The sequence below is a fragment of the Canis aureus genome, chromosome 21 (assembly GCF_053574225.1).
Source record: "Canis aureus isolate CA01 chromosome 21, VMU_Caureus_v.1.0, whole genome shotgun sequence".
Taxonomy (NCBI): domain Eukaryota; kingdom Metazoa; phylum Chordata; class Mammalia; order Carnivora; family Canidae; genus Canis; species Canis aureus.
The window spans coordinates 43388513-43403176 of record NC_135631.1 but is presented as its reverse complement, the minus strand read 5'-3'; the positions used below and the strand labels follow the sequence as shown (position 1 = coordinate 43403176).

At 41.7% G+C, this 14664-nt stretch overlaps 1 protein-coding gene across 1 annotated transcript in view; it reads left to right on the top strand.

The window, feature by feature from the left end:
* SLC26A3 (solute carrier family 26 member 3) overlaps positions 1–14664 on the top strand; it is a 35269-nt gene continuing 20605 nt past the window's right edge. Inside the window, exons 1-6 of the mRNA XM_077864051.1 lie at positions 1–120; positions 8337–8553; positions 9274–9413; positions 10638–10748; positions 11008–11180; positions 12687–12851. Of these exons, the coding sequence (XP_077720177.1) occupies positions 8423–8553; positions 9274–9413; positions 10638–10748; positions 11008–11180; positions 12687–12851 (720 nt within the window). The 5' untranslated portion in view covers positions 1–120; positions 8337–8422. The remainder of the gene's footprint in view (positions 121–8336; positions 8554–9273; positions 9414–10637; positions 10749–11007; positions 11181–12686; positions 12852–14664) is intronic.

The following is a 14664-nucleotide window of genomic DNA, read 5'->3' as shown; positions in this document are numbered from 1 at the left end:
CCCATACATATGGATGCAATCAGAGCCTATAGATCTCAGTGGATGGACACTTCTGGAAACAGGACTACTTTGTCTCAGAAATTTCCTGCTGCCGCGGAAGTGTCTCACTGAGCGTACCAGGTAGGAAATAAATTTACACTCATTTGACTCAAACTGGTCTTCTATTTCTTGAAAATGGTATACTTTTCTGATCAAAACCCAGTTAGAAGTTACAGTTGCATGGGAAGGAATGAATGATTCCATTAACAATAGGTTTAAAATGTCTGCCCAGAGCCCTAGCAGTTTGAAACAAATATTTGAGTAGACTTTGATTTGACCAAATAAATTGTGTGCATTGTTAAGCTGTAAATGGCTTTTTCAACAATAGTAGAGGTTTTTGCCTTAATTATTCACGTAATTCCTTTAATTCCAGACCCAAATCTGAGTTTATAGGTAGACCATCTGTTCTGAAGGTTGGCAAATAAAGCAAGCTTTTAGGAAAGTTTTTTTCTAGGAGATGGAGTCATCTGTCAGAAGGTGTTGAGAAAGGTCTTTTGGTCCAGAGGCGAGGGATTTATCTGCCAGACATCCCAGAAAATCCAAGAAGGGATGGGTGCGGTTGAGGGGGAAGAGAAGAGGGAATAGAAGCAAGTAGGATAGAGAGTGGAAAAGGAAGAGAGAGAGAGAAGAAAATTGTCAATGGAAAGTAGCAAAGTGCCATATGCCACGAGTAATGTACCATGCAGGGGTACTGATCTTATGGATTACCAGTCCTAACAAGACAAAATTTATTTCATTCATTAAAATGTCAGGAAGAAGGTCACACAGCAGTCTTTATATATGCCAGTGAGAAACAATGTATTCAATTCATTTGACTAAAATAATTCTCTTTTCCCAAGTAAAATTGTCATTCAGAGAAACAGTATAGTGAGAGCCACATAAAGATCATTCCTATTGAGAAATTAGGAGGCAACTATTCGATTTCAGAAACAAGTCATTTACAGTGGGTTACTACATACCTTGCCTCCTCCATCTGGATAAATGAATGAGTATATGAATAAATTAGCCAATGCATCAATGTCTACTAAATGGCTCATATTCAACCTTGAAATGAAACAGTTCACAAAATGAGAATGGATATTATTTACTAGAATACATAAGTAAGACCTTGGTCCCATTTGTCTCCATGAAGAGCATCTTTGGTTCTCCAAACAGAAAAAAAGAAGAGCCTCTTCCAGCCTCTGTTTCACTTTGTCAGGGAACAAAGTAGAGAATAAACCAATTCATTTCAAGGAGATTAAATTCCAGCTACCCAGGCTCTGTAGTTTGTGTCTGTGATGCTGAAAGTGGGGACACAGAGGGAGGGGCTCCATGCCCAAAGGCAGGAGCATGACATGCCTCAGCTGGAGCTCTTTGTTCCCCAGCTTTGACTCTCTTGGGGGTCAGGGCTAATGGCCCCCTCATACATCAACATGGCAGTAAAGAGTGTGTTTCAGAGAGAACCACTCACAAGACCTGGCTTCGTTTCCTGGCTTTGTCATTTGCTAGCTGGAAAGTCCTGTATCTTCCCGGATCTCAATTTCTGCATCTGGCAATTGGTGATAATAAGGTCTACCTTCTCTGCCTATCTCCTAAGACGAAAAGTGAAAGTACTTACAAACCTACAAAGCCTTTATAGAAACCCCAAGGATCCTCTCTATTCTTCTGTAGCCTCCTGGGCCGGAAACTCCTTGCTAGGGCATATTTGCTCATTTCTCTAGCAATGTAGCTATTTGGCCAACAAAGTCTTCTTTTCCAGTTTTTGGATCACACTCCTTTGAACGCGATTTTCTTGTTCTCTGCTGCTTTCCCATCATCTCTCCCAAATGCTTCTGCTCTTTCAGATCTAACTCAAGACCCTCAGTTCCTTCATGAAAGCTTTCTCAACTCCAACCCACGTTCGTGGCCCTTCTTCTTCCAATCTGTTATCTGTGCCAATCACTTTGGGCATTTCCCCTGCATTTATATATACATAAACTTTGGAGTTTGGAGTTTGGAGTACATCATTTGCCATTTATCTCTTTTGTTCACAGTCCAGTTTATTTAAACAAACCTTTTTGGGCAACTACTCTGTGTTGTATCCTATGCAAAGGAAAAAAATTGATTAAAATTTGGGACTTACCCTTGGGAAACTTACTGGTTCTCTCTGGGGTAAGAAATTTGTAAACAAATAATGACAGAGCAGCACACTATGGTATAGAAAGACATAGAGGGACGCCTCAGTGGTTTAGCCCCTGCCTTCAGCCCAGGGCGTGATCCCGTAGTCCTGGGATCGAGTCCCGCGTCGGGCTCCCTGCATGGAGCCTGCTTCTCCCTCTGCCTGTGTCTCTGCCTCTCTCTCTGTCTCTGTGTCTCTCATGAATAAATAAAATCTTTTTTAAAAATACATAAAAGTATGTATAAGAAGGAAATGATTAACTCTTTCTCGGGAATTCCATGAAGGCTTTACCACATCCTCTTATCTTATACAACTATGGTAGAGACAGAGTTCCTGACAAACAAGAGGCTGATAAATGCTCGTTGAAGGAAAGAAGGAATGAGTCAATGATCAGGGACAGCTGAGTATTTTTAAGGGTGAATTGGAATTCGCCTGGTGTTGGAAGAGAAGAGCATGGATAAAAGAAACAACCGCGAAGATATGGAGATGTTAGGCATGGAGGGAGAGAAGTTGAGAAGCTTAGGAGATGGCCAGAGCCAGTCTGTGAAGGGCCTCGCCTGCCAAGCTATGAAGCTTAGATGGGTACATGCTTTCAAATTATGTCAAAATAAATCAGTGAGAGTGGGAACCTGGTAATTCTGGGTAAATGCAGGGGAGACATGAAGTCATAGAAGAGTCGGTGGCACTAACGTTTTCAGACAGGTTCCAGTAGACTTTTGTCAAACACAGTTGTAAGTTGTCAATATACACAGTCAATATAAACTCAGTCGTGAGGCCATTACCTCTGCAATTAGAGCTAAAGATTCTCTTGACAACAGCTCTACTTGCAGTCTTGACAACAGCCCTACGGGGAAGGTAATGGTGTCCCCCTCTACCACTAGGTAAACAAAAGCTTGGAGGGCTTGCCCATAGCAACAGTTAGGCAGGGGCGAAGCCAGGTCTACTTAGCTGCCAGACCTCACTCTTTCCTGCTCCACCTCCTAACTACGTTAGGTTTGACTTTGTTTTTCAGCCTTGTGTCCAAGGATAGTAATTGTGAATAAAAAGAATTGTCAATAACAGCAACAACAATAATAATAATGTTTAGTGCCTGAACTAAAATTAAGCTAAAGTTAAGTTCCTAGAAGATATTAAAAGACTGCTATAGGGGCACCTGGCTGGCTAAGTCAGTGGAACATGCCACTCTTGATCTCGGGGACGTGAGTTTGAGCCCCACATTGGGTGTAGAGATTACTTAATTAAGTAAATTAAAAATAAATAAATAAAATGCCAGTATGAATTAATATAAGTCCCGTAAACAAACTTCTTGAGTAAGCAATGCAAGATACCTGTTATGTTCTTGCTCACTATGGACACTGAACTAGAATTGTATGAATTATCAATATCATTTTGGCAAAAAAAAAATTCCAAAACCTTTTCCTTTGGGCATCTTGCCTTGGCACCGTCTGGGGGGCCTACTTGCTCCATGTCCTTGGGATCCTCACCCTGGTCCCATCACCCTTAGTTGCTTTCTATGTCACTTTATCTCCTCTCTCCAAGGAAAGACTCTGGCTTCGCAGACTATCTGGAAGCGTTTGTGAGATGCTGATAGCTTTCAAAAGATCATCACTAAAATACAGGGGAGAAACAGGAGTGTTTTTCATGTTCTCAAAGTTAATGGACCCCATTGTTCCCTCCCAAAGAAATAGTCCAGGATCAGATTTACTATATAGCTTATTCATTACCCTGCTGTTTCAAAAGTGGCTGAAGCACACAGCAATCACAGCATTTAACCAGAAATCCTTGCCTGACCCAGCCTCTGACCCCCTCTGACCTCTCTTTATCAATATCAGCGTGGATCCCCCTCCCTCCCACCCACCCCAGCCCAGTTACGCCTAATCACCATCCTGACCTTCTCCAGTTCTGGTGCCACCACCTCCTTGCCTTCAGCCAGTTTGACACCAACCAGAACGTGGGCCTTTATACGGCCTTAATTTCTGGTTCATCTTAGGCTATTGACTGGGGTCCCTCTTAAGGTGCTCACTGGAGCAGTTACTCTGCTCTCCCTCCTCCTAGAAGTATAGCTATCAAGACACAGCTGTATTCCCCCCATCGTCCAAGGAGCAATTCTTCATATTGACTTCTTCTGGTTTTCCAGTGACTGGCACAGGGGTATTTGGAGAGCCAACTGAAGGGTGGGGTCTCTGAGCACCCACCCTGTGCAGCAGTGGTAGAGGTATCACCTGGGACCGGGGAGGAGCTGGGAAATGCTCTGAATGCCTTCTTGCCTCCCCGTTTCAAATTAGCACTTATTAAAGAAAGCTACTAGCATGGCTTAGGAGCATCTGGGTTCAAATGAGCTGTTTCCTAGCAGAAAGGGCCGCCCTCTGAGAGACTAGAACAGATTAAATGCCAAGGAGTGGAAAAGTCAAAGCCATTAGACCTTGATTCAGTGGAGGGGGCAGGCACCGTGGAGGTGCCCAGGGAACTGGAAGTCAGGCAGTAACACTCAGTGCTTGGCAGTGGGTTGGAGATGGGCGGAACTGGGCATGGGGTGGGGTTGGGGCGTAATACCTATGACCATCCCTAATCACTAGAAACATCAAAAAGTCATTCATAAACCAGAATAGTTAAATAAAAAAAAAAAAACCTGAACTTCAGAAATCAATCCCAGGATTAAATTTCTACTCAAAAATAAATAAATAAATAAATAAAAGGCAAAGAAAGACAAGTGTGTATGACTAAGCCTCAGAACCAAAGTATGCAGGTATATGTGCACATATGTGAGTATGTTTGTGTATATTTTATATATATATATATATCTCATAAAGGTGAAAATAATTTTTAAAAACACATCACAGAAAAGGAAATAAAAGTGGAAATGTATAAAAACAAGATTTGGAGTTCCAAAATTATTAGGAGGAAAGATGCCTGAGACTAAATTTCAATCCTTTAAGAGCCACTGACACGGTAAGACACCCTGAGGGCAATTTGAGGCACGAAGATAAATCAGAACATGAAAAGGTATAGGTTAGGATGGCTGTAATACTTGAAACTGGAATTGCAATTCTAGGAACCAAGAAAAAATGTTTTCAAGAATTTCTGGGAGAAGATAATCTGTTCAGGTTAAAAAAAAAAAAAAAAAAAAACAGTTAAAAGCAAGTTGCTTTTGAATTCCTAACTAACATAGATCATGCTGAAGAATCCCAGAGAGGATGAAATGGAGAATGAGGTTAATTTATGAGTGTCTGGAGCTTCTCCAGGCAGAGGCACAATCAGAGTGGCAGATTCAGTGGCTCAACAAATTGTGTGCTACATGTGGACGAGGAGGCAGCAGCTTTGGGAGCAAAGATAGCAATAAGAGAACAAACCACAAGACTGGAATGTGGCCGCAAGGTCTCTTTCTCTAAATTCTGGAAAGTTCTTAGGTTTGTTTGTTTGTTTTTCTAAAATCTGGACAGTTCTGCTTTTTTTTTTTTTTTTTTAAGAGAGAGAATGCGTGTGTGAGCCAGGACCGGGACAGAGGGGGTGGCTGGCAGGCAGGCTCAGAGGGAGAGAGAAAGAGATTCTTAAGCAGTCTCCATGCCCAGCAAGCAGCCTGACGCCAGGCTCAGTCCCACAACCCTTGAGATGATGACCTGAGCCTAAACCAAGAGTCAGACACTTAACCAGCTGAGTCACCCTGGCACCCCCTGAGAAGATTTTTAAGCTGCCCTGATTCCTGACCTTGAGCACATTCCCCTTGCAGTGAGTGCTCGGGTGAGAGGAGGAAGCATTTTCCAATCTGGGGCAGGATGGCAGGGGCCCAGCCCCTAGATCCAGCTGGAGGCATGATGGAACCCACTAAGAGCCAGCCAAGGTCATCCTCAGGCAAGGAAGCAAAGTAAAACAAGGTTATTTCTACCATCACTGTCACTGGCAAGACAAACAAACAAAAAACAAAACAAAACAAACAGAAAACCATGTCTTAACAGAGAAGAAATATCCAACAGCAAAAGGAAGAAAAGAAGTACTTTCTTGAGAAAGAGCTAATGAGTTTTTCTGAACAACTTGGTGGAAATATGAGTAAAGCAACAAAATAGTGGAATCTATTTTTTTTTCTTCTGTCCATGGCAGCATCTGACAGAACAAATGCACAGTGCTGGAGTCTTCCATCCTAAGGTTGGCTAGGTTGGCTACCTCACAGGATGAAAGCCGTTCCTGAAAGATGCTCCAGACAGCCTTCCCAGGAGATCCAAGGTGTCAAGAGTCATTGACAGGGATTAGGTCTTAAATGTTAATGGCCCAGCTGTACTGTTGGTAACTGGCAAAGAAGGACAAAACTCCGTGCTATGCGTAGCAATGAGTAGCAATGCTGCTTTGCGACCATTCTTCTGACAATGAGGAGAACCGTGTGGTTGGTGAGATTTGGCACTTGGAACCTGGGGTGGAGGGATGATGGAGGAGAGAGAGAAGAAGCAGGGAAAGCAAGCAGCTTGTTGGGGTGGAGGAGACTCAGAACGAACGGAGGGGGTCTCACCGTTCTAACAAAGCTCCAGGATACCCCAAATTCTGGAGGTCAAGCCAGAGGGTGAGGCAAAAGCATTCCATGGTGGTCAGACATAACCGGTAGAGAGGATTTTAGAGGGGAGAGAAATGGGTGGTCAAAGACAGGACAAGTGGGACAGAAGTTGGGGCCAGCATCTGACTTCTGGTTGTAACTTGAGCTCTGCCAACAGGCTGGAAATCCCTCGAGCTGTGAGAGGGCCTCATAACAAGGTCCAATCTAGTTGGAGATCATTCAATTAATAACTGTGATTGAGGTCAGGGAACAAAACTCTGGGTATTATGAGTAGTAATACAGCAACAAGGTTAGAGGGGAAATGCCAACACTTAGCTGGAACGGTCTTCACTTACGTTCACGTTGGACAACAGAGAAGCTGCGTGTCATAGAAGAAACAGCAAAGAAATGTGAAAGCAGAGGTTGTGCGTTTGACACCCTATGAGCTCCTGAGGAAAAGGACTCAGAGTTTTGTGGGGAAGGGTCTGCTATTATTTTGTCATTTGTAAGAAGAGGATGGTAATAAGAATCGTAAGTGCCCTTGAGAGCTGTGAGGGCTGACCAGGTAACGTGCATTAAAAGATTTTGCAAAATTGATCTCTTAAGCATAACAGAAACAGGATTGAGATAAGGACAAAAAATGTAAACATCTGACACAGGAAATGCAAATAGTTAGGATATAAACTATCACTTAGCGAAAGTCTACAGTGCGCCAGGCCCAACGCTAGGTGCCTTGAAAACACTTTCATTTACTCTTCATACAACGTTGAAACTTGGGGCGCCTGGGTGGCTCAGTGGTTGAGCGTCTGCCTTTGGCCCAGGGCGTGATCCCAGGGTCCTGGGATCGAGTCCCACTTCGGGCTCCCCATGGGGAATCTGCTTCTCCCTCTGCCTGTGTCTCTGCCTCTCTCTCTGTGTCTCTCGTGAATAAATAAATGAAATCTTTAAAAATAATAATAATAATACCCTGAAACTTGATTCTTACCAGCTCAATTATATAGACAAGGCTCGGGGAGGTTAAGCAAATTGCCCGAGATCTTCTCATAAGATGTCACTAGTGAAGTAAGTAACCAAGTAACATTTCGCGCAATAGTTTCCTCAACTATACATTAGAAAACTCTCCTAGAAACAATAGAAAAATAAATGGGCAAGATCCTTGAGGATCACAGATTTCAAGCATTTCCTAGGTCTTCACAAAAATTCAGCTGGGGAAATGGAACAGTCTTGACTGCCGTGAAGAGGCAATGAGTAGATTTTAAATTTAATCTGTCCCAGGACTCCAATGCCATCACCTTGGAAACGTATCTAAGAAAAAAATTAAATTCTTTTCTTAATAAGATCTCACCTTACAAGTTTAAAAAAAAATGCACTCCCTGATTAATAAGCTGAGTCCATCTCTATTGCTTTTTGGTGATCTTTTAGGAATAAATAATAAAAGCCCTTGTTTACTTACCCAAAGGAGCTGTGTCCAGCTCCTTGGAGTCAAAAGTGATATCACTGTCTCAAAACACAATCTAGGTCCCTTAATCCTGCCTCTTTTGATCTCAAAAGGTGGTAACATTCAGTTCGGAGATCACTCATCTGTAAATTGCATCACATTATCTCCGAGTTATTTAAGAAGCAAGCTCTGTTTGGTTTCAGGCATTTGAACCTGCTAAAGGCAAGAAGAAGGTTTGCCACATAGTTCCAAAGGTCTTCCTCTCAACGCAGCCGTCTGAGAAAGCAAAATGATCGAACCCATTGGGAATCAGTACGTGGTAGCCAGGCCGGTGTACTCTGCAAATGCTTTCGGGGAAGAGCACAAGAAGAAACAGAGACATCACAAGACCTTTCTGGATCATCTCAAAGTGTGTTGTAGGTAAGCTATTTTTTAAGGTACGAGGGTATGAGGAGTAAGTAAAGCACTTGCTTCTAACTTTCCAAGCTCTCCTTTTGGCGTTAGCCCACAGCCTTCAGGGTCTTCTTATCTTTGGTTTCCAAATCTCCTACTGCCTGCCAGAGCTGGGAAGGAAACCTCTAAAATGAACACCGTTTCAGCTCTCAGCACCATCTTTCCATATGCAAGCACTAATAAATGAGGGCAGAGGAAAACTCTCAACTGAAATGTTATAAAATCCAAGCTGAGGATGACAGATAAGCTCTACTATGGCTGAAGACAATCAGCATTTTTCTTAAAAAAAAAAAAAGAAAGAAAGAAAGAAAGAAAGAAAGAAAGAAAGAAAAGAAAGAAAAAAGGGGGAAAAAAAGGAAAAGAAAAGAAAGAAAGGTAGAGAAAAGAGAATCCTTTGGCAGTGACCAGGGGGAGTCAATATGGGTAAGGAGGCGAGGGTTAGTGGGAAGGGTATGGAAAGTGGTAATTCGTTCTTTTTTTTTTTTTTTTTAATTCAATTTGCCAGCATATAGTATAACACCCAGTGCTCATCTCATCATGTGCCCTCCTTAATGCCCATCACCCAGTTACCTCATCCCCCCATTCATTCTTGAAAATGGTATGATCTTTACTGATTTTCCACTAGAATTAGGTGCCAAAGTTAAAATTTGGTATGATTTAACTGAGTGTGGCTTTCAATGTTTTCAGCTGTTCCACACAGAAGGCCAAGAAAATTGCCCTGTCTTTGTTTCCCATAGCATCTTGGTTACCAGCCTACCAGATAAAAGAATGGCTACTCAGTGACATTGTTTCTGGAATCAGCACAGGGCTGGTAGCTGTCCTGCAAGGTAACTTTTTTTTTTTTTTTTTTACTGAGAGATAGTTCCTATATCAATAGAGTTCATTCTTTAAATGTGTAAAATTCAGTGTTCTCTGACATATTCACAAGGTTTGCAACCATCACCATGTATCCAGTTCCAGGACATTTTTTACCACCAGCACCATCCCTACACCCTCTTGTCCATTAACAGTCACTTTTCCATTACATCCATCTATCTCCCTGGCGACAACTTCCTGTCTCTATTGATTTGCCTATTCCGGGCATTTCATATAAGACAGAATCACAGACCATGCGGTGCTTTGTGTCTGGCTTCTTCCCCTTAGCATCATGTTTGCAAGGTGCATCCATGTTGCAGCAGGTAGTTCACCTCTTTCCATGATGACTGCTACCATTCTACAGTGTGGATAGACCATGCTTTGTTTATCCGTTCATCAGCTGATGGACATTTGGGTTGTTTTCACTTTGTAGCTATTAGGAATACTGTTGTTATGAACCCTTGGGTACAAGTTCTCATATGAACCTGTATTTCAGTTCTCCTGGATATATACCTAGTGTAATTGCGGTCACATGGTACCCCACTAGCAACATATAAGGGCTCAAATTTCTCCACCACCTTGTGAACACTTGCTATTATCTGCCTTCCTTATGGTAGTCGTCCTAGTGAGTCCGAAACGGATCTCATTGTGGTTTTGATTTTTATTTCCCTGGTGTCTAATGATGTCCAACATCTTTTCAAGTGCTTACTGGCAATTTATATATCCCTGGAGAAATGAATCTTTCACACATTTTAAAATTAGGTTGTTTTCTTTTTATTGTTGTTCTTTGTCCAAGATACAACTTGCAAAAAATTTCTCCTCTTCTGTGGGTTGTCATTTCACTTTCTTGATAGTAATCTTTGAGGGACATATTTTAAGATTTTGATGGACCTCGATTTATATTTTTAATTTTATGTTTTTATGTTTTAATTTAAATTATGTTGTAAATTTTTAAATTTTAATTATGTCGGTATCATTCTAAGAAACCATTGCCTAATCCAAGGTCATGAAGACTTACACCTATGTTTTCTTCCAAGAGTTTTATGATTTTAGCTCCTATATTTACATCTTTGATCTATTTGAATTAATAAAGTAACTTATTTTTAAGGTACAATCTGAAACACTTGAAGAACTCAGTGAGGACTTTTATGATTCCCCTTACATGAAATAAGGACCCTAATGCTGTGTATTTACAGGTTTAGCGTTTGCTCTGTTGGTTACCGTCCCCCCAAGCTATGGATTATATGCGGCCTTTTTCCCAGTTATAGTCTACTTTTTCTTGGGCACTTCTAGACACATCTCTGTGGGTAAGTGAATTTATTACTTCCATTACCCACACACTACCAATTCTAAGTTGTGCATAATACAGGACAGCAGATATAGTTTATTGTAAGAATTGGTACTAGGTAAAATTAAAAAAAAAAAAAGAATTGGGACTAGGGGGTGGGGCAAGGGAAGGAGGGTGGAGCTACAGGTGACAGTCTTTTTATCCTCTACATTATGGTTAAAAGACAATTGTGCTTCAGGAAGACATATATTGACTACAATGCATCCTCTATTAATTAGGTCCATTTCCAGTTCTGAGTATGATGGTGGGAGCAGTAGTTGTGAGATTAACCCCAACGGCCAGTACAGCTGCTCTGGAAATCTCTAATAGTTCAATGAGTAATGATTCCTCAACCAATGAGTATAAGGTGATGGTAGCTGCAACGGTCACAATCCTTTCTGGAATCATTCAGGTGAGTGCTTTCTCGTGTCATCGGCCCTCCCCTTGCTGCTTGTCCTCACTGGTACACATCTTTCTGTCCTGTCTACTTCCTGCGACCCCTCCCCACTCTTCCCTTGGCTTGCCTTCCTCTCTCAGGGGCCCACAGGACATTAGAAAGGCCACTAACCACAACCAGAAGTGGAGGAGCAGACCCACGTTGCATAGATGAGCACACGTGGAACTAGAGAGAAGGAGAAATGGGAAGAGGGAGGCACCAGGGGTGAGGAACGAAATGCTGAAGTCAATAAAATACTTAGAATTAATAGAGTCACTAAACATAATTGTCTGCAAGTAATAGTGACACTGGTATCTTTGGAACTTTTTTCTTTCTGATAGCTCGGGGCATGTAATCTAGTTGGAAGTATCTGGGGTTTAGCACCTTGAACTGTCCATATCAAAGATTTCAGGAAAGCTGAAGAGGATTATGCAGGGGCAAAAGCCTCCCTCCCAAGCCACACCCCTGACACCATTGATCGTGAATAGTAAATAGTGAACAGTGAAAATGTCATGGATTCCTCAAGATGTTGGCTAACTTTTTGATGAGTGGTATTATTGGTTAACACCATTCCTTAAAAAAAAAAAAAAAAAAACCATTCCTTAAAGAAAGAGGAAGTCAATTTAAACAGGGACATTGGGGATCCCTGGGTGGCTCAGCGGTTTAGCACCTGCCTTGGGCCCAGGGTGTGATCCTGGAGTCCCAGGATGGGATCCCGCATCAGGCTCCCTGCATGGAGCCTGTTTCTCCCCCCCCCCCATAAATAAATAAAATCTTTAAAGAAAAAAATAAACAAGGACATTAATGTGTGTCCAACTGACAGAAGATATGACCGGTGCTTCTCTGAATCCAGTGACTTAGCACATCCACAGCTCTGGCTGCATTCCAGAGACACTATGGAAAGGCAATCCAGGGATTCAAGGGAAGGAAAATCTGTCCATGCACTTTACTGCTAAATCCTGATGATGCTTTGGGGGGATTAATCACTTTGGCCCCCAGTTAAAACCGAGCACTTCTGAGGTTCAGTACACAGTCATGTGCTTCTTAACAAAAGTCAAGCAACTCATTTGAGAGAATATGAATGGATGCTCACCCATGAATGCCATAGTAGCCAGAAAGTCACTTAAAATAACATGGGGCAATTTATGAGGGCTGATGCTAGGTAAGGTATATGGGAGAGTCTTCCAAAGATACAGCACCTTAGAGGGCAGGAGGGGAGGAATAATCTTGGCATTTCTTTGGGTGTATTAGGCTAATATGCTATGTGAACACTGTGACATTCCACCTTGGGCGCAGGATGGGGGAGGGAAGGAGAAGGAGCAACCCAGACCCCAAAGTATTCTGGGAGGCAAGGACACCTGCTCCTCTGAGACATTTACATAGAGGCTGAACCTTTACATTTGAATCATTTCAATTGCTGGTCCTCTAGTTGCTGGAGTGCACCTGTAACACTACCAAAGGCCTTCACCCTTCTCTTTCCAGCTGCTCATGGGTGTCCTGCGGATCGGGTTTGTGGTCATCTATCTATCTGAATCCCTCATCAGTGGCTTCACCACAGCTGCGGCTGTGCATGTTCTGGTTTCCCAGCTCAAATTCATGCTTCAGCTGACAGTTCCAGCACACACGGATCCATTTTCAATTTTCAAAGTAAGTAGTCCTTTTGCCTAGAAAATTTCAAAATACATGAACTATACCATCCTCATTTTGGAAGAGCTTTCTTCTAATGCTTTCAACGTGGAGCTTCCCAAATATTTCCCAGAAATCAACAGGTTGTGAAATTTAGTCACATTAACAAAAAATCAGTGACCCAAAGAAGTACACTAAATATCAACCACACCTACCATCCGGCTAATTCGAACAATGCAAATTAAGCATCATGTCTCTGAGATTTGACTCTTAAGCATTATTTAAAAGAAAAAAATTGAAGTTCACTATTAAAGGCTTTACTATCCTGTCCCATTATTCAAAAATCTCCTCAAAATCTTATTGTGAAAGAAATGTGCCAACTGAGTGATAGTTTCCCTATTTCTAAAAAGCAGGCCTTGTTCTTTTAAAAGTGAGGTTCTTCCGACTCTTTTATGGTTCCCTGTTTATAAAGCAAAAGGAAATTAGCCAAAACGTGAATAGGACAGTGGTTCTTCCCTCTTCCAGAGGATGTGCTGCAGAACGACAGTGTTCGTAGTGCTTCTGACTTTGAGTTCCCTCTTTTTGTCTTGCTGAGTCTAGCTAAAGGTTAGCCTGTTTTCTTTTTCTTTTTTTTTTTTATTTTTCTTTTTCAAAAATCAGTTCTTAGTTTCATTGATCTTTTCTATTGTCCTTTTAGTCTCTATATCATTAATTTCCACTCTGATCTTTGTTATCTCCTTCCTTTTATCAATTTCGAACTTATTGGTGCTTCTATCAAGACAGTCTTTGAGAATTGAGACAGCGTTTGCTCCATATCAGAACCAACACTCTCTCACTCCCATCCAGAGCTAGTCTAGAAGTGGAGTGTTCAAAGAACAATCTGAGATCCAGTTTGGGCCTACTGGAGCTATCAGATCCCATGGATATGGAATCCAACTAGCTTCAAAAATTAAGATCATAAACAGTGTACCATTAGCCAGGAAACAAATTTCCAAAAGTGGCACAGAGAATAAACTAAGAACTGTGAAAGGTATCAACCTAAAAAATAAAAATAAAGGCCGGGAATTAAGGAGATACATGCTAAGAAAATTATCAGGGAACAGAGGTTATTCTCTGGATATAGCAATGATGCTGACTGTAAAATAATGGCCCACGAGACTTAAGAGCAGGAGACACCAGTTGTAAATATGTGAAAAGTATCCAGGGAATTTTGACACCAGCCAAGGAGATTCCCAGTAAAAATGCCAAAAGCAACTCTAAACGAACGTGGTGCCAGTGCTGTGCTCACTTACCCTTCTCATCTCTCCATGTTAGCGTCTACAATTACTCATTCATGGTTAACATGCACAGAATAATCACTCTTCCATCTATGTCAGTCCTTCTTGCCTCAATGTTTCTTTTAATCTGTTTGGAAATAATCAAGTATTGCATCCAAATTATACATTGATAGAGCACTTGGGGAAAAAAAACACAAATGAATAAACAAGCAAACAAAATGTAGAATTGGACCTATAAATACAGAGAAAAAACTGATGGTTGCCAGAGGGGTGAGGGGGTGGGGGGTTTGGGCAAAGTGAGTACAGGGGAGTGGGAGATACAGTCCAGTTATAGAATAAATATGTCACGGTAATAAAGGCACAGCATAGGGGGTATAGTCAATGACATGGTGATAGACTTGCATGGTGACATATGGTAGCTACACTTGTGATGAGCACAGCATAACGTCTAGAGATGTCGAATCACTATATTGTACGCCTGAAACTAATATTGTGTGTCAACTATACTCAAATGGGGGTGGGGGGAGGTCGTAAAAAGTAAAAACAAAAGAGGTTCT